Source organism: Muscardinus avellanarius, assembly GCF_963383645.1.
Source record: "Muscardinus avellanarius genome assembly, chromosome: 7".
NCBI lineage: Eukaryota > Metazoa > Chordata > Mammalia > Rodentia > Gliridae > Muscardinus > Muscardinus avellanarius.
The window spans coordinates 2,759,495-2,783,697 of NC_137793.1; the positions used below are offsets into that span (position 1 = coordinate 2,759,495).

The 24,203-nt window shown below is 48.9% G+C and overlaps 1 protein-coding gene across 1 annotated transcript in view; it reads right to left on the reverse strand.

The window, feature by feature from the left end:
• HSPA4 (heat shock protein family A (Hsp70) member 4) overlaps positions 1-21,668 on the reverse strand; it is a gene marked incomplete at its 3' end in the record, with an annotated part of 45,163 nt that extends 23,495 nt beyond the window's left edge. The window contains exons 1-5 of the mRNA XM_080698176.1: positions 21,550-21,668; positions 8,762-8,819; positions 5,342-5,482; positions 4,335-4,457; positions 435-534 (exon numbers count right to left, since the gene is read on the reverse strand). Of these exons, the coding sequence (XP_080554302.1) occupies positions 435-534; positions 4,335-4,457; positions 5,342-5,482; positions 8,762-8,819; positions 21,550-21,656 (529 nt within the window). The 5' untranslated portion in view covers positions 21,657-21,668. The remainder of the gene's footprint in view (positions 1-434; positions 535-4,334; positions 4,458-5,341; positions 5,483-8,761; positions 8,820-21,549) is intronic.
• Between the last annotated feature and the right edge of the window lie 2,535 nt (positions 21,669-24,203).

The window sequence follows — 24,203 nt, forward strand, 5'->3', positions numbered from 1 at the left end:
ACAATCTTCAAGATTCAACAAGTCAGCTGGCACAGCGATGCACGCTTGTAACCCCAGCACAAGGAGGCTGAGACACAAGGATCCAGGTTCACAGACAGCCTCAGCTGTAAGACCCTCAACAGTAAGACCCTCTTTCAAAATAAACAATAAAGCTGGGCGTGGTGGCGCACGCTGGTAATCCCAGCATTTGGGAACCTGAAAGAGGAGGATACAGGTTCCCAGCCAGCCTCAGCTACTACTTAGTGAGGCCCTCAGCAACTCAATGAGACCCCGTTTCAAAATAAAGAATAAAAAATAGGACTGGGGGTGTAGCTCAGAGGTAGAATGCCCCTGGGCTCCCAGGTACAAAAAAAAAAAAAAAAAAAGGCAGCAGCAGCACTAGGCACGGCTTGGCAGAAGCCCCGGGTGCCCGTCACCCCCAGCCCTCCCCTCACCTGCAGTGGTTTCGTTCATCAACCGCAGGCAGTTGAGACCAGCAATCTGCGTGGCGTCCATCACTGATCGTCTTTCTGCATCGGTATAGAAACAGGGGACCTACAACCAAATGTGAGACATCCCTTATGAAACCCCATTTTTCAGTTAGTAAAACCCAGGAGCAACCTCAAATACCCACAGAAATTTGTTCTGTATATGATCAAGGAAGTATTTCAACCCAGTAGGAAAAAGAACGCTAAGTACTGGGGAAAATGGAAGCCCTGTGTGACATGCCCAACAAAACGCATGTTACACAGCAGACCACAGCAACAAGAGCATGAGCTTTTATTTGTTGTTTTTTGAACTGGAGTTGAACCCAGGAGCTTTCTACCTCGGGACTACACCTCCAGCCATTCTTATTTATTTTGAAGCCGATCTCACTAAATTGTGGAGGCTGGCCTCAAATTTGTGGTCTTTGCCTGGGCCTCCCAAGTACTGGGCTTCCAGGCATGGTACCACACATCAAGCAAAAGCGTTTTTATAAAAAGGCCAGAGACTGTTCTCCTTGTATACAGAGGCCTACGTACAAAGCCGGCCCTTGCCTGGCACCTAGGAACATGATTAAGAAAGCTTCACCGCCGGCATGGTAGCACATGCCTACAATCCCAGTACTTAGGAGGCTGGGAGAAGATTGCAGGTTTGAGCACAGCCTTAGTAGGTAGTAAGACTATCAATGTAGCCAAGACCATGTTTCAAAAAAAATTTTAAAAATAGGACCGATGTTGACTGAGCGTGGTGGTGCACACTTGTAATCCCAGCATTCGGGAGGCTGAGACAGGAAGATAGAGGTTCACGGCCAGCCTCAACTACTTAGTGAGACCCTTTGCAACTCAGTGAGACCCTGTTTCAAAATAAAAGAATAAAATGTAGGGCTGGGGGTGTAGCTCAGAGATAGAATCCCCCTGCTTGGAAGTGGAATGTCCCTGGGTTCAACCCCCAATATCACTACTATACACACAAACACACACACACACACACACACACACACACACACAAATATATATATATTTCTATTTTATTTTTGCTGCATGTGGTGGTGCACGCTTGTAATCCCAGCATTTGGAAGGCTGAGTCAGGAGGATCATGGTTCACAGACAGCCTCATCTACTTAGTGAGGCCCTTTGCAACTCAGTGAAACCCTGTTTTAAAATAAAGAATAAGCCGGGCGTGGTGGCACATGCTTGTAATATCCACCCTTGGGAGGCTGAGACAGGAGAATCGCACAGGATCGCCTCAGCTACTTAGTGAGGCTGGCTTCCAAATAAAATATAAAAAAGGTCTGGGAGTATAGCCTGAAGCCTCTGGATTCCACCCCACTACCAGCAAATAAAAAGAAAGAATAAAAAATAGGGCTGAGAGTGTATTTTGGATATAGAATGCCCCTGAGTTCTATTTCCAGTACCGCAAAAAAAAAAAAAAAAAAAACTTCCCTGAACTGGGTGTGGTGGTGCACCCATTTAATTCTAGTACTTGGGAGGCCAAGACAAAAGGATTAGAGGTTCATAGACAGCCTCAGCAAGTAGTAACACTGTCATCAACCTAGTAAGACCTTGTTTCAAAAAAATAAAAATAAAAAAATCCAGAGCTGAGGGCTAGCATGCCCCTGGGTTCAATCCCCAGTACCACCAAAAAAAAAAAAAAAAAAACACTTCCCTGATAGAAAATTTTCTATAATTGATTAAAAATGGTCACTATGCTTGAATTATCAAGGAAGGCTGGGAAAACACAGATACACAGCCGGGCGTGGTGGTATACGCTTGTAATCCCTGCACTTGGGAGGCAGAAACAAGAGGATCGCGCAGGTTCGAAGCCAGCCGCGCTGGCTCAAGAGACCGTTTCCAAATAAAAATATAAAAACATAGGTGTCTGGGAATGTAGCCTGGAGGTAGAAGGGTTTCCAGGAACCCCAGTACCACAAAAAAAAAAAAAACCAGATAAACAAATGAATGCAAATGTGTCATATCCTTCTGTTTATTTGCTTTATACAGGTAGGTTGCAGCCAGGCATGGAGGCACTCACTTGTAATCTCAGTACTTGGAGGCTCAAACGGGAGGATCACAGGTGCCACTGGCTTCAGCAACATAGTGAGATCATCTGCAACTTAGTGAGACAATAAAAAAGGGCTGGAGGCGTAGCTCAGAAGTAGACTGCCCCAGGTTCAATTCCCAGCACCACAAAAATAGAGAAAACCCCTGGACTTGGGGGCTCGGGCGGGCCTTCCCGGTGGAGCTTCTGCTGCTACGCCTCGCTGCAGAAGGAACCGCGCATCCTGCCCGCTCCTCACAGCGCGCCTCGGGCCCCTCGGGGCCTCCTATGTGTTTCCCTTTTGTGATTTTGCGCCGTGCTCTTTCACTAGGACAAACCCTGCCAGGAGCCCAGCTCCATGCTCAACTGTGAATCCTCGAGCAAATCATGTAAACCCTGTGAGCTTGAAGACCTGACACTGTCTCTCAACCTGACCCTAAACTGGAAAAAGCCGCTCAGGCATTCCATGGTTTTACGTGAAGTGTTACTTGAGCATAACTCAGAACCAACGCCTGAGGCCCTAGATGGGGAAAGGGGCCCAGGTGAGGGGTGAATCGAAGTGTGAAGGACAGGACGCGCTGACAAGCCAGCAGCGGCTACGCCAGCCCCTGGGAGCAAGGCCGCGCCCTCCGCGCCCCTCTCATCCCCTCTGAGAGTGGGGCACGGGTGAAGTGCAGTTACTCCCAAGGGCCTCGGCACCCACCGGACAACGGCCCAGCCAGTCCTTGCTTTACCAATCAATCACCAGCCTTGAAACAGAAGGAACAGAGATCTACAGTACTAAACAACAATGGCGGAATGAGGAGACTCGGTGGCAAAGGCAACAGGGCGCTCACGAAGCTACAAGTAGCCAGGCACCCACTTGACCAGGGCGTGAAGGGATGAGAAGTCTGCTGGCCCTGGCTTTGGTGCAGGCACAGCACAGAGGAGCCACTTATATTTCAGGCACTCAACTGATTCCAACAGGGCTCACTGTGTCAGACAGACACCATGCTAGGTGCTGGGAAACCTAGGAAAAGTGGGATTCGAGAGCTGCCTTCAGTAAGCAAGAGAGTAGGCAACATAAGCTGGGCGTGATGGGCACGCTAGAACCCCAGCACTCGGGAGGCTGAGACCGGAGGATCCTGGTTCGCAGCCAGCCTCAACTACTTAGTGAGGCCCTCTGCAACTCAGTGAGACTGTTTCAAAATGAGAAATATAAAAAAGAAAATAGGGTAGGGTGTAGCTTGGAGGTAGAAAGCCCTGGGCTCCATCCTCCGCACCAAAAAAAAAAAAAAAGAACATGACGGAGCATTAGCAAAAGAGAAAATGGCCGGGCACACCAGCCAGGTACACCAGCACACGCCCGAGACCCAGGATTTGGGAGGCTGGGCAGGAGAACCACAGATCAAGGTAAGCCTCAGCAACTTAGCAAGACTCTGTTTCAAAACCAAAAAGAAAAAAGCCAGGCATCGTGGTGCACACTTAAAACCCCAGTACTTGGGAGGCTGAGACATGAGGATGGCAGGTTTGAAAGCAGCCTCAGCAACCTAGCGAGGCTCTCAGCAACTGAGCGAGACCCTGTTTCCAGGTAAAAGATGAAACCGGTCTGGAGGGTGTAGCCCGAGGCCCCCTGGGTTCCATCTTCAGTAGCACAAAAATAAATAAGTAAATAAAACAAAAGGGCTGAGGTACCCCCAGGCAGAATGCCCTTCGGTTCAATCCCCAGTATCAGTGAAAATGAAAATGACTTTGGTAAGCTGGGAACCATTGCAACTTGAGGGGAAGACAATTTTCCTCACAACCGACAGCTTTCTTCTGTCCTGCTTAAGCCCTAAACCAGAGGAGCCACTCACCGAGACGACACAGTCTACGACAGGCTTCTTGAGGACGCTCTCTGCGGTCTCCTTGAGCTTGGACAGAAGCATGGCGGTCACCTGCTCGGTGGTAAAGCTCCTCTCCTCTTCCATGTACGTCACCTGCAGGTAACAACCACAGGACCCGGTTCCAGTCTAACTAGAATGACCGACACGCATCATCCGTGGAACACCGCCTTAGAGAACTCAGGAAAGCTGCACCTGCCACCAACAGCTTGGCAATAGCTTGAAGGCTGCTTTCAGCTTCACTGTGCTTTCCAAATGTAATACTAAGACACCTGAGACGATTGCGCATGCAGGAGCAAGCAGGGATCATGCCTGTGACCCCTGCGCTGCCCCCGGGGAAGGCTGGCTGTGCAGCCGACTTGGTCGTCGGGCGTGCTGTGTGTTTCACTTGGTCCAGTTTTATTTTATTACCCCTCTCTCCAATTAGGATCGAACCTAATCTGAGAACATGTATTTTGTCTAATTTGTCCCAACAACTAAACAGCCACAATATAAATAATGGTTGAATTATAAAATAAATAATCAGTTGGGTGTTGTGGTGACGCACGCTTACAGGTTCTCGGCCAGCCTCGGCCACTTAGTGAGGCCCCCCACAATTTAGTGAGACCCTGTTTCAAAATAAAGAATAAAAACTAGGGCTGGGGGTGTAGCTCGGAGGTAGAATGTCCCTGGGTCCCATCCCCGGTACCACAAAAATAAAATAAATGTTCAAAAAAAGTTTCAAAAGGCCCAATAAAACAAGTTTCGAGATAAAGCCCCAGCCTGGATAAACGTCTGTGACTTTGATAAGAATTGCAAACTTTACTTATTTTTACAGTACCAGGGATGGAACCCAGGAGCATTCTACCTATTTTATTTTGAAGTGGTCTCCCTGAATTGCTGACACTAGCTGAAAACCTGCAATCTTCCCGTCTCAGACTCCCAAGTACTGGGGTCACAGGCACAGACCTCTAATTACGGGCCTCACGCCACAAGCTCACCTTGATGCCCGTTAGCCCAGAGGGCAGCTGCACAACGTCATACGCGAGGCTCGACTTTTCTGCTTCCACAAATGGATCAGAGAAGGCTCGCCCGTGGAATCTCTTAAACCCTTGCACTGTGTTCTTCGCATTGGAAATCACCTAAAAAAAGAATATAGAAATGGAAACACCATCCTCAATTTTCCTTTTAATTGTCCACAGCCTAATCGGGATCATTTTAACCTCAGAGTTCCTTTTTGGGTGTCAGTTTTCCTCAGTCACGCCCCCCACAGTAGTGGGGATGGAGCCCAGGGCGTTCTACCTCCAAGCTACACCCCCAGCCCTGTGTGTGTGTGTGTGTGGTTGGGGTGGACCCCAGGGCTCTCTACCTCCGGGCCACACTCCCAGACCTGTTTTATACTTCTTTTGGAAACAGGGTCTCACTGAGTTGCTGAGAGCCTCACTCAGTAGCTGAGGCTGGCTCCGAACCTGCGCGATCCTCCTGTCTCAGCCTCCCAAGCGTGGGGATTACAAGCGTGCGCCACCACGCCCGGCTTATTCTTTATTCTGAAACAGCATCTCAGTAAGTAGCTGAGGCTTTCCTCTAAGCACGATCCTCCTGACTCAGCCTCCTGTGCTGGGATTACAAGCGTGCACCACCACACCTGGCTCCTCAGACAATCTTTCTGAACTATACCCACTAGCAGGTGGAGTGAGAAACTTACATGGGTCTCTCCAGTACTTGGAAAGCTGAGACAGGAGGATCGCAGGTTCAAAGCCAGCCTTGGCAATTTAGCAAGGCTCTTAGCAACCCAGTGAGACCCTGTTTGCAAATAACAAATAAAACCAGGCTGTAGCTTGGAAGTAGAATGCCTCTGGGTTCAATTCCCAGTACCACACAAAAAATTGGGGGTTGTACTAGAAAGTGAAGCCAGGGGCATTTTACCTCTGAGCTACCCCAGCCCTTTTCATTTTTTATTCTGAAACAGGGTCTTGCTAAGTTGCTGGGGCTGGTCTTGAATATGCGATCCTCCTGTCTCAGCCTCCCAAGTCCTGGGATTATAGTGACGTGGCATCGCGCCCAACTTGCTCTTATACTGAGCGTAATGCCGAGGGAAGACTCGTATGCGAAGACTAGCATGGACTCTACAGCACCCTCTCACACCACAGACACAAAGCAGGCAAAGGCCACCCACTCAGAAGCAGCTCGCCACGCCTCAGGCGTTGCTCACTGCCAGAGTACTTGCCCGGCATGAGCGCCCGGGGCTCAACCCGCAACGGGGGCTGAGGGGAGTCTGCTGGAAAAGTCAGAGCAGGGCTGGGGATGTGGCTCAGGGGTGAAGCACAGAGCACACAGGGGGCCTGGGGTCAGTCCCCAGGACAGACGAAAAGACATGAGCAGTGTTCTCCAAAAAAGAAATGGCCGATCAGGAGATTTCCAAATTTCTTACACTTATAGATCTATATTGTCTAATTCCTCTAGAAAAAACGGTACTTAGGCTCAGACAGGGAGATCACAGGTTCAAGTACAGCCTCAGCAACGCAGCAAGACCCTCAGTGACTTAGTGAGACCCTGTTACAAAATAAAAAGTCAAACAGGGTGGGGGTGTGGCCTGAGGTAGAATGCCTCCGGGTTCAACCCCCATTACCCAAAAATTAATTGATAATTTAATTAAACTAGAAAGATTTAGCCTCTCTTCCTGGGTCCCACCCCAAGACTGGGAGTGAAGGACACCCTCCCAGGACACTGCAGAGCTTGGGAACCGCTGTGGCAGAGGCCCCGGGAGCAGGGCAGCTGCGCCAGCAGGCACCAGGAGCTGTCCGGGAAGACCTGCCACCCAGAGCCAGCCCGCCCGCCAGCCAGCACAACCCTGTTCTCGGGAAGACACACAGATTCCAAACAGGAAGCACTCACTGAATTTTATTTATTTATTTTTGAAGGTCTGGGGATGGAACCCAGAGGCATTCCACCTCCAAGCTACAACCCCTTGCCCTATTTTTTATTCTTTATTTTGAAACAGGGTCTTCACTAAGTTGGGGAGGGCCTCACTAAGTTGCTGCGGCTGGCTGCGAACCGCGATCCTTCGGTCTCAGCCTCCCGAATGCTGGGATTACAAGTGTGCACCACCACGCCCGGCTCTCACTGAAATCTTAAAAGGGTGAAAATGGCTCTAAATTTGCTATGTACTACCTCCTGAATACTTGAACATTCAACAAATAAGACAATAAAAACACCCAGATTTTTTTTATTTTTTTGCGGTATTGTGGATAGAACCCAGGGGCATTCTACCTCCAAGCTACACCCCCAGCCCGATTTTTTATTCTTTATTTTAAAACAGGATCTCACTGAGTTGCAAAGGGCCTCATTAAGTAGCTTAGGTTGTCCACAAACTGCGATCCTTGTGTCTCAGCCTCCTGAATGCTGGGATTACAAGCGTGCGCCACCACGTCCAGCCAAACTCCCCAGTTTAATTAAAAATCGAATGGCTAAGCACCGTTCTCTTGAGCTCATTAATTTTAGGTCCTTACTAATCCAAAAGAGCTCTGCACTCTACATGCTGCCCTGAGCAGAGTCAAATGTTCAGCCTTCATTTTATAGATATCCAGGTTCGGGGACAGTCTCAGGAAGTAGTGACTCTCATCAACCGACAAGACCTATAAATAAAAATAAAATAGGGCCAGGGGTATAGCTCAAAGGCATAATGTACACGGGTTTAACCCCCAGGACCACAAAAATAAGCAAATGTAAGACGAAAGGCCCAGCAAGATAGACGTTAAGGAGCACTTAATATATCAAGAATTGAGCTGGGCATGGTGGCACACTTTTAATCCCAGGATGGAGGCTGAGACCGGAGGATCACGGTTCCCAGACAGCCTCAGCTATGTAGCAAGGGCCTTCACAACTCAGTGAGATCATTTCAAAATAAAAAAAACTAAAAGAATCAGGCTACGGATATAGTTCGAAGGTAGAATGCCCCTGGGCTCCATCCCCAGTACCGCAAAAATAAAAAATAAAATATCAAGAATCACCAGGTAGCGGTGCACGTCTGTAATCCCAGTGCTCGGGAGCCTGAGACAGGAGGATCCCAGGTTCCAGCCTTGGCGACTCAGAGAGGCTCGCAACCTAGTGAGATCTTGTGTCCAAATAAGATCAGCCTGGGGTATAGCTTGGAGGTAGAACATTTGCCCCTGGGCTCAATTCCCAGTACCACAAAAATAAATAAAATTTTAATAATCGAGCAAGCTTAAGTGAAATCTGGGCAGAAACACATTCTACAGTTTGCATTAAACATACTACCATTGCTGTTTGAAGGCTCTGCTTCCCGCTCACGTACCCGAGAAGAGGGCAGGTCTGCCTGCTAGCTGTACCCCTCAGGATGCTAGCTGGAGGAATAGACCAACCAGGGAAGTAAGTCATTTTAGGAAAAGACAAAATTATACCTGGCTTTTAGCTGCTGCTCCAATCGAACGATTCTTAGGACCAAAAGAAATACAAGCCCTGGAAGATAAAACAGAGTCTAAGAATAAAACATCGCGACCCCACACTCAAGACGCAGCAGGCCAGGCTCCTGACTCTGCTGTAAGAGCCACATGTTGCAACAGTGCGCTTTGCGTCTGATCTTGGACGTCCATGGAACAGGCGGCCCCCCTGGAGCCCACCTCTGCTGTGATACCACCTGCAGAGAACATGGAGGGAAGTGGTAAGACAGCCTCTGCCTCCCGATTCAAGTCTTGTGCTCAAAATCTTTTGTTTTTCCTTTTGGTGGTACTGGGGATGGAACCAGGGGCATTCCACCACCTCCAAGCTACCCAACCTCTATTTCTTTTTTTTTTGTTAATTTGAAAACAGGGTCTGAGTTGCAAAGGGCCTTACTAAGTAGCTGAGGCTGTCCATGAACCACAATCCTCCCATCTCAGCCTCCCAAATGCTGGAATTATAAGCATGTGCCACCACGCCTGGCCTCAAAATCTCTTAAAATGTACTCTCACGCCAATATATCACTTAAACTGACTATTGTAGTACACACCTGTATTCCCAGTGCTTGGGAGGCTAGGGCAGGAGGATCACAGGTTTGAGGCCAGCCTCAGCAACTTAGCAAGATCCTGTTTCAAAATAAAATATAAAATAGGGTTGGGGTAGCCAGGCGTGGTGGCGCACGCTTGTAATCCCCGCGCTTGGGAGGCTGAGACAGGAGGATCACGCAGGTTCGAAGCCGGCCTCAGCTACTTAGTGAGGCTCTCAGCAACTTAGTGAGACCCTGTTTCCAAATAAAATATAAAATGGGTCTGGGAGTATAGCCCGGAAGTAAAAAGCCTCTGGGTTCCACCCCCAGTACCACCATTAAAAAAAAAAAATAGGGTTGGGGTATAAACGCAGAGGTACACCACCTCTGGGTTCAATCCCCAGTACACAAAAAAAGAAAACAACTAATATTTAATTGAGAAGAAGGCTGGGTGCAGTGGCGCACACTTATAATCTCAGTACTTGGGAGGCTGAGACTGGAGGATCTCAGGTTTGCGGCCAGCCTCAGTGATTTAGTGAGGCCCTCCCCAACTTAGTGAGACTCTGTTTCAAAATAAAGAATAAAAACTAGAGCTGGCAGTATAGCCTAGAGGTTGTTAATGGTCAAGCTGATGTACCCAGAAACATCGTGAGTAGACGTTAAACTCCAGGATTAAAATTCAGGAGCCACAGACCCCAAGCCCAGGGCATGTGCCCACCTACCTCCTCCTGGGGGCCTCCAGAGCCCACCTTTCCTCCCAGGGTTTAATCCTGCTTGTTGAGGCCCACTCCCATGTCCTCTGCACCCCGCCCTGCCCCGGCCTCCCTTGAACAGGGCCTCAACTCCACAGCCATGTCCGCAGCTGCACCTCCTGTTGTAAGCGCTGCTGCCCTCTGTACTTCCTCCTAGGCCAACGGGAATCTTCCCTCCCACGTGCTCTCCACTCCACACACCACGTCAGAGAGGCACTCACACAACTGCTATCTACATCACAGCACTTTCCCTCCATGTCAAGCTACAGGTTGACAGCACAGGAATCGAACTCGGATTTAAGCTCCACATCGCTCTGTTCTGAACTCTGTCCTAGAAGCAATATCCTTTTTCTGCCAGAAAGCAGTGCTGCTCTCCCTCGGCTGGGAAGATGCTCTTGACCAAATATTCAAGCACACTCTGATGGGCTGTCATGAACTGCTGCGGGCACAAGCTCCTTACAAGGCTTGGCTTCAGGTTTGGGTGTGCACAAAACTACTCTCAGGACGGTAAGGCAAATGTTGCTCTAATTGACCTTAAGAAACAGGAGAAAATGAGCTGTGCAGAGAATACACAAGAAGCTATCAAATAAGAGCCGTGGGCCAAGTTGGCTCGGAAATGGATGCTGCCCTAATCATTCTCTCGTTCCTGCCCGGCCAGAAACTAAAGAGCACCAAAAAGCACCACACACGCCAAACAACTCAAACTTTTGAGATCTTCAGTTCCTAAAATACAGTAAACTCTTGGTCAAAAGCTTTGCACAAAGCCAGACATGGTGGCGCACGCTTGTTATCCCAGTACTTGGGAGGCTGAGACAGGAGGATCAGTTTGCAGACAGACTCAGTTACTTAGCGTGACCCTCTGCAACTTAGTAAGACCCCCGTCTCAAAGTAAAGAATAAAAATACCAGAGCAGGGGGTATAGCTCGGAGGTCAATTGTCCCAAGGCTCCATCCCCAGACCCACAAAAAAAAAAAAAAAAAAGTAATAGCAATATTAGCAAATACTCCGACAATATGCACTACCAGGCACTACTCTAAACACTAAGAAAAAGGCATGAGTTACAATTTTAACTCAGAATCCTCATAAGCTCCAATAAGATAAGGACAACACTTATGTCCCTTAAACAAAATTAAAAACATTAACAGGCAAACAAAAGATGGATGTGGGGTACAAGCGTGTAATCCCAGAACTTGAGAGGCTAATAAAACTCATCACTAGGTTCTAGTTTGAATTTCCATTTATTTTTTTCTGACTTAACAAAATACGTGTCTGCTGTTAATAAAAACTATAAAGTACTAAAATAACATTATGTTTCTATTCCTGATTACTTGCTGACTGCTGCGATCCTGCCTGATGGCAGAGTCAAGGATAGCCTCAGCAAGTAGTAAGAATCTCATCAAAAGTAAATAGGGCCGGGTGTGGTGGCACTCATGCTTGGGAGGCGGAGAAAGGAGGTTCGCGCAGGTTGGCTTAAGAGACCCTGTTTCCAAAAAAAAAAAAAGTATAAAACTAGGTCTGGGAGTGTTGCCCGGAGGTAGAAGGGTTTCCAGGAACCCCAGTACCACCAAAAAAAATAATAAAATAAAATAAGTAAATAGGAAGCCAGGCATGGTGGTGCACGCTTGTAATCCCAGCATTCGGGAGGGTGAGACCAGAGGATCGCGGTTCGCGGACAGCCTCAGCTACTTAGTGAGGCCCTCTGCAACTCAGTGAGACCCGGTACCAAAATAAAGAATAAAAAATAGGGCAGAGGGTGTAGCTCGGAGGTAGAATGCCCCTGGGTTCCATCCCCAGACCCGCAAATAAAATAAAATAAAGAATAAAAATTAGGGCAGGGGTGTAGCTCTGAGGTTGAATGCCCCTGGATTCCATCCCCAGACCCGCAAAAAAAAAAAAAGTATATAGGAGCCAGGTATGGTGGTGCACACTTGTAATCTCAGTACTTGAGAGGCTAAGACAGGAGGATCCCAGTACTTGGGAGGCTGAGACAGGAGGACCGCAGTTTAACAGCCAGCCTCAGCAACCTGTTTTCAAAAAAAGAATAAAAAATAGGGATGGGGTAAACTGGGCATGGTGGCACACGCTTGTAATCCCTGCGTTTGGGAGGTGAAGACAGGAAGATCACGCAGGTTCGAAGCCAGCCTCGCGCCTTAAGAGACTGTTTCCAAATAAAATATAAAAAAATAGGTCTGGGAGTATAGCCCGGAGGTAGAAGGGTTCCATCCCCAGTACCACCCCCCCCCAAAAAAAATAGGGATGGGGTACAACTCAGAGTTAGAATACCCCCAGGTTTAATCCCCAGTACCGCAAAAATAAATGAATAAAAATAGCCAGGCGTGGTGGCACATACTTGTAATCCCAGTACTTGGGAAGCTGAGACAAGATGCTTGAGAAGGTTCAAAGCCAGCCTCAGCTACTTAGTGAGGCTCTCAGCAACATAGTGAGACATTGTTTCCAAATAAAATATAAAATAGGTCTGGTAGTGTAGCCCAGAGGTAGAAGGCCTCTAGGTTCCATTCCAAGTACCACTAAATAAAATAAAATATAAAAAATAGGGCAGATGGTATAGCTTAGAGGTAAAATGCCCCTAGGCTCAATCCCTAGTACCCCCCCACACACACACAATAACAGGCAAACTAATATACAAAACTACCTGAAGAAATATTTTTGTGGCAAAAAAATAATTAGAAATTAACTGTTTGAGCCGGGCGTGGTGGCGCACACTTGTAATCCCCGCACTTGGGAGGCGGAGACAGGAGGATCTTGCTGGTTCGGAGCCAGCCTTGCTGGCTTAAGAGGCTCTGTTTCCACATAAAAATGTTAAAAAAAAATAGGTCTGGGAGTGTAGCCCGTGGGAGTGTATACCGGAGGTAGAAGGGCTTCCAGGAACCCCAGTACCACCAAAAAAAAAAAAAAAAAGGAAAGAAATTAACTGTTTGAACAAAGTGTATTATAGCCATTCTATGGAATACTACATATTTCAGAAGGCAAAATCATAATTATTGACTTTGAAAATATCTAAACTGTAAGTGAAAGAAACCAACTCTGAACTGGGCATTGTAGTGAATGCCTATAATCTCAGTACCTGGGAGGCTGAGAAGGGAGGATTCCACGTTCAAAGCCAGCCTTAGCAACTTAAGACTCCACAAGAAAAAACAAAAAGGGCTGGGGGTATAGCTTACAGGTAGACCATCTCTGGGTTCAATCCCCAGAGCCCCCCACACACACCAAAATATAGTGTGTCTATGTAGGGTTTTTTTTTTTTTTTTTTTTTTGGTACTGGGATTAGAGATTGAAGTACATCCCCAGCCCTACCAGCCTTATTTCATTTTTATTCCGAAAAGCATCTCACCAAGTTGCTGAGGCGGCTTTGAACCTGGGATCCTCCTGTCTCCGCTTCACAAGTTCTGGGATTACAGGCACCACCATGTCCAGCTCTAACTCTTATGTTCTGTGGAGGGTGGGGTTTTACTGGGGATAGAACCCAGAGGCATTCTACCTCCCAGCTACACCCCAAGCCCTTTTTATTCTTTTTATTTTTAATATCTGCAGAGGGCCTCATTAAATTGCTGAGGCTGGCTTCGAACCTGCGATCCTCCTATGTCCTATGTGTGTATTTGAAGAAGTCGAGAAATGTATGGAAAGATCACAGCAATCAGTAAGTAATCAGGAAAAGAAACAATTTTATTTTAGTTCTTTATAGTTCTTATTGTTACAGCAAACAAGTATTTTGTTAAGTCAGAAAGAACTAATACTGGAAACTCAAGCTAGCAGTGGGTGAAGTCCCTGCAGATTACCCCACTGACTGCACGCGGCATCGGCTCTTAAAGGACCCCGAGAGGCTACTTCCACAACCTCTGAAACCATGCAAAGGAGGAGTGCACTGTGAGGCTGCTTAGACTTGACCTTTTGCTCTGAATGTGAAGGATCGAAATCATCCTGCTGCTTCACCTAGAGCTGCACAATACACAAACACATTCACTTCAAAGACCATTTTTGCCCGAATGAGGAACCAGGCGTTAACCCACCCAGGCTGCTTTCAGCTTCTGGCCGACCACTGTCTCTGAGACCCACAGAATAAACAGGTCAATAACCCCTCCTGACCTACCAAACTGTTCGTGATCTGGGCAGGATGTGGTGGCACATGCCATAATCCCAGCGCTTGGGAGGCTGAGACAGGAGGATTGCAGATTCGAAGCCAGCCTCAGCAGTTTAACAAGGCTCTCAGCAACTTAGTGAGACCCTGTTTCTAAATAAAATATAAACTAGATCTGGGGGTATAACCCGGATGGAGAAGGACCCTGGGTTTCATCCCCAGTACCACAAAAAATAAAAACGTAAAATAAAAAAAATGGGGCTGGGCATTCAGGTCGGCAGTAGGCTGTCCCTGATTTTAATCTCCAGCCACAAAAAAGGATAACATCACTCAGCACACAGCTCCCCCGCTCCCGGCCGCCATCACACCAGTGGACAGGACGCCTCCCACAGTTACAACTTAGGTCGTAAGTACTACAACCTAAGCAGCAGTCTACTTACTTCTGCTCTCCTCCAGTAACCGCCCTCACAAAACCAACCACATTGTAAAGCCTAAGGCCACTCCCCGCAGGGCGTGTAGGGAGACTAGGGGATTCTACCTGAGCCACGCACTCCAAATCCAACGTGTGTGTGTGTGTGTGTGTGTGTGTGTGTGCTGTGATGGAACCCAGGGGCATTTTATCTCAGAACTATTCCCCCAGGCCTAGTTTTAATTCTTTATTTTGAAATGGTCTGAGCTGCAGAGGGCCTCACTAAGTAGCTGAGGCTGGCCACAAACCACAATCGTCCTGTCTCAACTTCCCAATGCTGGGATTGCAAGCGTGTGCCACCACACCTGGCCTCTATCTCTATTTGAAACTAGGCCTTGCTAGGTTGAGGAGTCCCACTGCTTGCTTAGGCTGTCTTGAACCTCCGATCCTGGCTCAGCCTCTCAAGTGCTGGGCCTCAGACTTGTGCCACGACACCGGGCTTCAACCCCTATCATTTTATCTTTGCGGGGCTGACCCAGGGCCATTCGACCTCTGAGATGCACCCCAACCCTTTTTTGTTGTTGAAGCTGGGTCATTCAGGCATGATGGTGCACGCCTGTAATCCCAGTGTTTGGGACGCTGAGACAGGAGCATCTTAGGTTAGAAGCCAGTCTCGGCAATTTAGAAAGACCCTGTTTCCAAATAAAAAAACTAAAAAGGGGCTAGGGGCTTAACTTGGAGGTAGAATGCCCCTGGGCTTAACCCCAGTAAATCACACACACAGAAACAGGGTCTCACTAAGCTGGCAGAGGCTGGCCTCGATCGAACCTGCGATCTTCCCATCTCAGCCTCCCAGGTAGGAGGCAGGCTGCCGGCTTCAGAGCACCTTTCAACTCCACTCAACTTAAACCCGGCCTCCCTCCCTCCCTCTCCTCGTAGTCTGTACTTTTCCACCTTCTCACCAGCAGTAATTACATCCTTTTGTTTAGTGCCTGGCTTTTTCCAGGCCACAGCTGAGGCACTGGCCTGTTCACCACGCACAGGTCACGATGGCGGCAGCCAGCAGCTGCTCAGGTGAAGGCTGCCTGAACCTGGGGGAAAGGCCTGCTGGGGGGAAAGGCCTGCTGGGGGGTCGCCCCTGACTCCTCAAAACCTGAATCCAGGTTCTGGCCACACTTTGAGATGAGGCACATCCACCCATATCGCCTTTCCACTCACGTTAAAACAAACCCACATCCCCTCAGTCTGCACATAAGGGATCCAAATCTGTTCTTTCAAAAACAGCACAAACATCAAGTGTTCTGCTCCCATTTCCTACCTAGCCAAGACTCCCAACACAGAAACCTAACCACAACCATAGTTCAGAAGTCGTTTGAATGTATGACATTTCTACATAAGGAAAATTACGTGATGCATCTGGGTACCTGTCAAGTCTTGTTTGCAGTACTGGTGATTAAACCCAAGAGCATCCAACCTCTAGGCTACACCTCCAGCCTCTCTTTCTTTCTTTCTTTCTTTCTTTCTTTCTTTCTTTCTTTCTATGTGTGTGTGTGTGTGTGTGTGTGTGTGTGTGTAACAGAGTCTTGCTAAATTGCAAAGAGCCTAAATTGCTAAGGCTGGCTGTGAACCCATGACTTCTGTCTCAGGCTCCCAAGTACGGGGCTTACAAGCATGAGCCACCACAGGAGCTTATTTTTGTTTTTGGTTTGTGGGTTTTTGTGTGTGTGTGGGGGGGGGGGTACTGGGGGTTCCCCCAGGGGCTTTCTACCTCCAGGCTACACTCCTAGATCTATTTTATATTATTTGGAAACAGTCTCACTAAGTTGCTGAGAGCCTAAGTAGCTGAGGCTGGTTTTAAACCTGTGATACCCCTGTTTTAGCCTCCCAAGCACAGGGATTACAAGCATGGGCCACCACACCCAGCCATTTTGTGTATGTGTGTGTTCTTTGGGGGGGGGGGGTTCTGTGTGTGTGTGTGGTACTGGGAATAGAACCCAGAGGCCTTCTACCTCCGGGCTACAATCCCAGAACTGTTTTATATTTTATTTGGAAAGAGGGTCTCACTAAACTGCTAAGAGCCTAAATAGCTGAGGCTGGCTTTGAACCTGAGAGCGCCTCCTGTCTAAGCCTCCCAATCCCACTGGGATTACAAATGTGCACTACCACGCCTGGCTTTTTTTTTTTTTTTTTTTTTTTAGCAGAACTGGGGATGGACCTCCAAACTACACACCCAGGCCTATTTTTTATTATTTGTTTTGAAACAGGGTCTCACTAAGTTGCAGAAGGCCTCAGTAAGCAGCTGAGGCTGGCCTTGAACTTGCCAGCCTCCCAGATACTGACATTTTTTGGTTTGGTTGGGTTTTGTTTTGTTTTGTTTTTTTGGTGGTACTGGGGATGGAACCCTGGGGCCTTCTACCTTTGGGCTACACTCCCAGACCTATTTTTATATATTTATTTTAATTTGGAAACAGGGTCTCTTTTTTTTTTTTTTGGTGATACTGGGGATGGAACCCAGGGGCCTTCTACCTCCAGGCTACACTCCCAGACCTATTTTATATTTTATTTGGAAAGAGGGTCTCTTAAGCCAGCAGAGGCTGGCTTCAAACCTGCGTGATCCTCCTGTCTCATCCTCCCAAACGCTGGGATTACGAGCGTGCGCCACCACATCCAGCGGAAACAGGGTCTCTTAAGCCAGCAAAGGCTGACTTCGAAACTGCACAATCCTCCTGTCTCAGCCTCCAAGAGCAGGGATTACAAGCATGCACCATCATGCCTGGCTGGGTTGTTTTTTGTTTTTGTTTTTTTTTTGTGTGTGTGGGGGGGGGGGGGTAGAACCCAGGGGCATTCTGCCTCTGAGCTACACCCCCAGGTGTATTTTTTATTCTTTATTTTGAAATAGGGTCTCACTGAGTTGCAAAGGGCCTAAGTAGTAGCTGAAGCTGTCCCAGAATCGCAATCCTCCTGTCTCGGCCTCCTGAATGCTGGGATTACAAGTGTGCACCACCAAGCCCGGCCTACTAAGTGAGTTTAAAAGCATGACCCATCAGGCCTGGCTCCCTTTTATTTATTCCGCAGTACTGGGGATGGAACCCAGGGGTACTGTGCTCTGAGCTACACCCCCAGCCCTATTTTTTATTCTTTTCTTTTTTCTTTTTTTTCTTTTTTTGGTGGTATGGGGGGTGGAACCCAGGGGCTTTCTACTTTCAGGCTATTTTGTATTTTATTTGGAAAATATAAGATATTTTTCAGACCCATTTTATATTTTATTTGGAAACTGAGTCTCACTACTTTGCTGAGAGCCTCACTAAGTAGCTGAGGCTGGCTTCGAACCTGCGTGATCCTCCTGTCTCAGCCTCCCAAGCGCTGGGATTACAAACGTGCGCCACCACGCCTGGCTTTTATTATTTATTTAGAAACAGGGTCTCACTAGTAGCTGAGTCTGTCCACAAACTGCAGTCCTCCTGGCTCAGCCTCCAAATGCTGGGATTACAAACATGTGCCACCACGCCTGGCTTCCTTCTTTTTTTTTAATGTAGAAACAGGGTCTCCCTCAATTGCTGAGGCTATCCTCAAAACTATGATCCTACTTGTTTTGCTTGGTAGTAACGGAGGCTGAACCCGGGGCAGTCAACCACCAAGCTATCCCCCAAGCACTTTCAGTCTGAAACAGGGAGGAAGATAAAGCATGCTGTCTTTAGACCCGAAATCCTCCTGTCTCAGCCTCCCAAGTGCTGGGATGACAAACAGCCACCATACGCAGCTTAGTTTTTTAAGGCAAATTTAACTGCCCTCTGACTTTTTTCATCTGAAGACATCTCCCTTGGTTTCAAATAATGGAATTCATGGTAAAACTACTCTTACGGTTACTATCTAAAAGAAAAACAGAAAGATATGACAATCTAAAAGAAATAATAGAGTGTGGTAGCCCACACCAGCAATCCCAATACTCCAAAATTAAGTATGACAGAGCTGGGGATGTAGCTTGGAGCTTGAACACAGAAGGAAAATAAGTTCAGAAGAAAGGATACTACCCAATAGTTGGGACTCTCTTCATGTGTCCCCTTTGAGGTCAAGGTATGTCCAATTCTAGGCAGTAAAGACCAGAAACTACATGTTAAAAAAAAAAAAACTACGTCTAATTCAGTTCAGAGACTATCTTTACAGATAAAGAAAACTCCAAAGGAGTCGATATTAACTAGAAAATTAATACTAACATGCTTAAGATGAAACTTTTTTTTTTTTTTGGTAATAGGAATTGAACCCAGGGGAGCTATACCTAGCCCTTTGTTTTGAAAGTCTCTCAAGCCAGGTGTGGTGGTGCACACTTGTAATTCCAGTACTTGGGAGGCTGAAAGAGGAGGATCACAGGTTCAAGGCCAGCCTCAGCTTACTTGGTGAGGCCCTCTGCAACTCAGTGATACCTCATTTCAAAATAAATAATAAAAAATAGGGCTAGGAGTGTCGCTTGGAGGTAGAATGCCCCTGGGTTCCATCCCCAGTATTGCAAAAAGTAAAAAATCCTACCAAGCCAGTCAGGCATGGTGGCACATGCTTGTAATCCCAGCATTCAGGAGGCTGAGACAGGAGAATTGCTCCCAAGCACAAACAGCCTCGGCTACTTTGCAAGACACTGTTTCTAAAATATAGAACAAAAACTAGGGCTGGAGGTATAGCTTGGAAGTAGAAGGCCCCTGGGCTCAATCCCCAGTTCCAAAAAAAAGCCAGGCTGGGTGGGACACACCTGTAATCCCAGTGCTTGAGAGGCTTAAACAAGGCTAGCAACTTTCAGGTAAAATACCTGAGTTAGGTCTAGGGAAGGCAGAAATTTGACAAATGGAAGACCTGTGAGCTTTGTTAGTAATAAAACTGCATGTACTTGGGAGGCTGAGACACACAGACAGCCTCAGCTACTCAGTGAAACCATGTTTCAAAACAAAGAATAAGATATAGCCGGGTGTGGTGGACATGCTTGTAATCCCAGCATTTGGGAGGCTGAAACCTGAGGAACATGGTTCATGGATAGTCTCAGCTACTTAGTGAGGCCCTCCGCAACTTAATGAGACTCTGTTTCAAAATAAATAATAAAAATCAGGGTAGGGGTGTAGCTCAGAGGTCAAATTCCCCTGGGTCCCATCCCCAGACCCCGAAGAAGAAGAAAGAAAAAAAAGAAAAGAAAAAAAAGGATATAAAACAGGGCTGTAAGCCAGCGGTGGTGACACACACTTATAATCCCAGCATTTTGGGAGGCTGAGACAGGAAGATCACGGTTCTCGGACACCCTCAATTATTACTTAGGCTCTCTGCAACTCAGTGAGACCCTGTTTCAAAAAAAAAAAAAAAAAGAATAAAAAAGAATAAAAAATAGGGCTGGGGTTGTAGCTCAAGAGTTGGAATGCCCCTGGTTTCCATCCTCACTACTGCAAAAATAAAAATAAAACATTCGGGAGGCTGAGACCGAAGGATCACTGTTTGTGGACAGCCTCAGCTACTTAGTAACGCCCTCTGCAACTCAGTGAGACCCAGTATCAAAATGAAGAATGAAAAAAAAATAGGGCAGGGGTGTACCTCGGAGGTCGAATGTCCCTGGGTTCCATCCCCAGACCTGCAAAAATAATAATAAAATAAAAATAAAATAGGGATGTGGATGGAGGTTGGAGGTAAAATGCCTCCGGGTTCAAAGCCCAGTACCACAAAAAAAAAAAAAAAAAATGTAGTATATAGAGCAATCTAGTATGGCTAGAAACCTGCCGCCGAACTGTGATAAAACTCAGCGTGAACCGGGGGCCATGTTTGTAATCCCAGTACTTGGGAGGCAGAGACAGCAGGATCGCAGGTTCACAGCCAGCCTCAGTTACTTAGTGAGGCCCTCCACAACTCAGTGAGACCCTGTTTCAAAATAAAGAATAAAGAATAGGGCAGGGGGTGTAGCTCAGAGGCAGAATGCTCCTGGGTTCATCCCCAGACCCGAGAAAAAGAAAACCTCGAGGTGGGTGAGCCAGGTTTGGTGGCATTTCTTGTAATCCCAGTACTTGGAAGGCTGAGACAGAAGGACTGCAGGTTCCAGGACAGCCTCAGCAACCTAGCAAGCCCCTCCTTCAAAACAACAACAAAAAGGCTAGGGTATATCGCCAAAGTAGAATGCTCCTGGGCTCAGTGCTCAAATCCCAGAACCACAAAAAGGGGAAACAATAAAACTCGGTGAAAATGATGCCCCCCCCCCCAAAATTGAGAAGCCGGATAATAATACAGAGCTTCTCCCGAGGCTTTGTCTAAATGGAAACAATGAACTTCAAGTTACTTCCATGTATTCAAGAGAGTCCACTACAGAGGCCAAGGAGGCCTGGCTGAGTCATCTTTTTCGGAGCTTTGTCCGTACTGGTCCTTTCACTTAGTGTAGGTCCTAAAAGTCCGAGCGAGTCCTTGAGTCATTCATTAACGACCGTGGCCAACACCCGGCGGCCAAGTACTATCGTCCCGCGGCCACGCCAGGAAGGGGAGGTGTGCACCGATTAGGCAAAGAACGGCCCCAAGGGCTCAAGGGCCCTCAAGAGGTGCGGAGAGCGAACTCAGGATGCCAAGACGGCACTGATTTCGCTCAAGCCCTTCCTGTGATCGACCCGCGCCACCCCAGATCAGGATGCCGGGTCCATCCGGAGCCCGGCCTCGGGGCTCGCTCCCGGGCGCCGCCCCGCCCCCACTCGCGTGGGGCTCGGCCCGCCGGGCGGTCTGGGGCGGAGCACGGCCGGGCCCGCTCAAGTGGACGAACTTATGGAAGGCCCAGCTCTGCCCGGGCTCGGAGGGCGCGCGCCTCTCCCGGCCCGCGTCTTCACCGTCCGCACTGCTGGCCGGGCCCCTGCGGCCTGCGTCCCCGGCCCTCGTGCCCCGCGGCCCGGGCGCGCTCGGCGGCGGGAGGCCACGCGGGCCCGGGGCGGGGCGGAGGGGCCGCGCTCCCGCCCGGCCGCACTTACGGCGTGCAGCGGTCGCTGTACTCGTTGGCGATGGTCTCGATGCCGCCGGCGCGGGCCACGGCGACGTAGCAGCTCTGGAAGCCCAGGTCTATGCCGACCACCGACATGGCGCCGGCTCTGCTCGGGCCGGGCCGGCCGCCGACTGGGGACGGGGACCCGGCGGGGCGGCGGGGCGGCGGGGCGGCGGGGCGGCGGAGCGGCGGGCGAGGCCGGCGAGGCTCGGCTCCGCGGCCGCAGAGGGGGCGCCGCTGGCGGGGGCGGGGAAGATCTCGAAAGATCTCGTTGCGGCGGAGCGCGCTGCGGCCGAGGTCTGCGCACGCACGCGACGTTCTCGCGAGAGCGCGGGCGCGGACGCCTTTCCTCCCGAGGCCCCGCCCCGTGACGCAGGCGACGTCACGTCCTGCAAGGGACGCTGGGAACGGGGTGGGCGGCTGGCCGGGGCCCGGAAGGCCCGCGGGCCGGCGGCGCCTCCGCTCCGAGCCCGCCGCGGGGCGCTCGCGGCCGAGCACACGGCACCTCCCCTTCCAGAAGAAAGGCACGGAGCCGGCCTGCGGCCTGGACCTCCGCGGCGCCCCGGGCCCACGGCCGGCTCTCTTTATCCTAAAGACACTTCTCAGCCGGACGTGGTGGCGCACACTTGTAATCCCAGTACTTAGGAGGCTGAGACAGGACGATTGCATGTTCGAGGACAGCCTCAGCAAGTGAGAGTCATCAATGTAGTGATACCCTGTTTCAAAAATAAAAAATAGGGCTGGGGGGAGGTAGCTCGGAGGTAGAATGCTCCTGGGTTCAATCCCCAGTACAGGTGGAGGGGGGGGGGGACTGGGAGTGTAGTTCAGGGTAAATAGAGCAACCTGGGTTCAATCCCCAGTACTAATAAATATGTCCCACGCAATGAGGTCACCATTTCAGAAGGCTTAACCATGTACACAGTACATGCTAAGTGGAAATTGTCCCCAAGCAGACAATCCTTGGACCAGATGGAACAAAGGGTGAGCCTTGATGACTTCCCTTCTCCCAAAGATGTGCCCCTTGCCACTCCCTACGCTTAGCTTGGGATTGCTTTCCCTAAACTTAACCTGTAACCCTAAAGCTAACTTATGACTACTTTGCCCTTTAAATTTTTTATGATGCTTTTTAATTTATTTTATTTTATTTATTTATTTTGGTAATACTGGGGTTCCTGGAAGCCCTTCTACCTCCGGGCTACACTCCCAGACCTATTTTATATTTTTTATTTGAAAACAAGGTCTCAAGCCAGCATCGCTGGCTTCGAACTTGCGTGATCCTCTTGTCTCCGCCTCCCAAACGCGGGGAGTACAAGCGTGCGCCACCACGCCCGGCTATGATGCTTTTTTAAACATTTAATAAAAGAATGGTGCTGGCTGCAGGAGGACTGGAGAATTGCCTGGTTCCTCCTCTGCCGATTCCGATATTAAAAAATAATGTTGGGCCGGCATGGTGGTGCACACTTGTAATCCCTGCGCTTGGGAGGCGGAGACAGGAGGATCGGGCAGGTTCGAAGCCAGCCGTGCTGGTTTAAGAGACCCTGTTTACACACACACACACACACACACACACACACACACACACACACGCGTCTGGGAGTGTAGCCCAGAGGTAGAAGGGCTTCCAGCAACCCCAGTATCACCAAATAAAATAATAATAATGTTGGACCCAGAGTCGTTCATGCAAGGGACTTCAGCATGCGCAAACGCAGTACTAAGACCAGTACACACATGAATGTTTATTTTGTGGCTCTTTAGGAGTTCCCGACAGAGATTTAACTCTAAAATCTGGATCTTTCTGATCAGGAAAGTATAGCAGGTGCTATAATCACAGTCTGATGGAGAATTAGGATGACTTCCCAGGAAAAGAAGGCAGTGTTCAGTTGGAAAACCCAACACCCTGGAACTGATGGGGTTCGAAGACTACAGTAAGATTTGTACTGCAGGAAAATGGACCGTGAGTTGAAAATCTCAAGTCTGCAAAAATGGCCCTGGGACCATTCAGAAAACTGAATGAGCCTCATGGTGGTGCAGGCCTGTAATTACAGCTTCTAGGGAGGCTGAGGCAGGAGCATCACAGGTTGGAACTAGCCTCCAGAATTTAGAGAGACCCAGGCCCTTTAAAGAAGGGCTGGGAGCCGGGCGTAGTGGCGCACACTTGTAATCCCAGCATTTGGGAGGCTGAGACTGGAGGATCAGGATTCGTGGACAGCCTCAGCTACTTAGTGAGGCTCTCTGCAACTTAGTGAGACCCTGTTTCAAAATAAAGAATAAAAAATAGGACAGAAAAATAGGGCAGTGAGTGTGGCTCAGAGGTCCAATGCCTCTGGGTTCCATCCCCAGACCCGCAAAAAAAGGAGGAGGAGGAGGAGGAGGAGGAGAAGGGCTGGTGCTGGAGCTGGGGAGGGGAGCACCCCTGGCTTTGAGCCCTAATACTGCAGGTGGGAGAGAAGAAGCAAAGAAGAAAGTGCCCGACCCTGGCACCTGCTCTTATTTTTACTTACTCATGCTGGGGGTGGAACCCAGGAGCATTCTACCTCCAAACTCCAAGCCCAGCCCTTTTTTGTTTTCAAATGGAGTCTAAATTGCTGAGGCTGGCCTTGAACCTGCAATCCTTCTGTGTCAGCCTCCCAGGTACTGGGATTA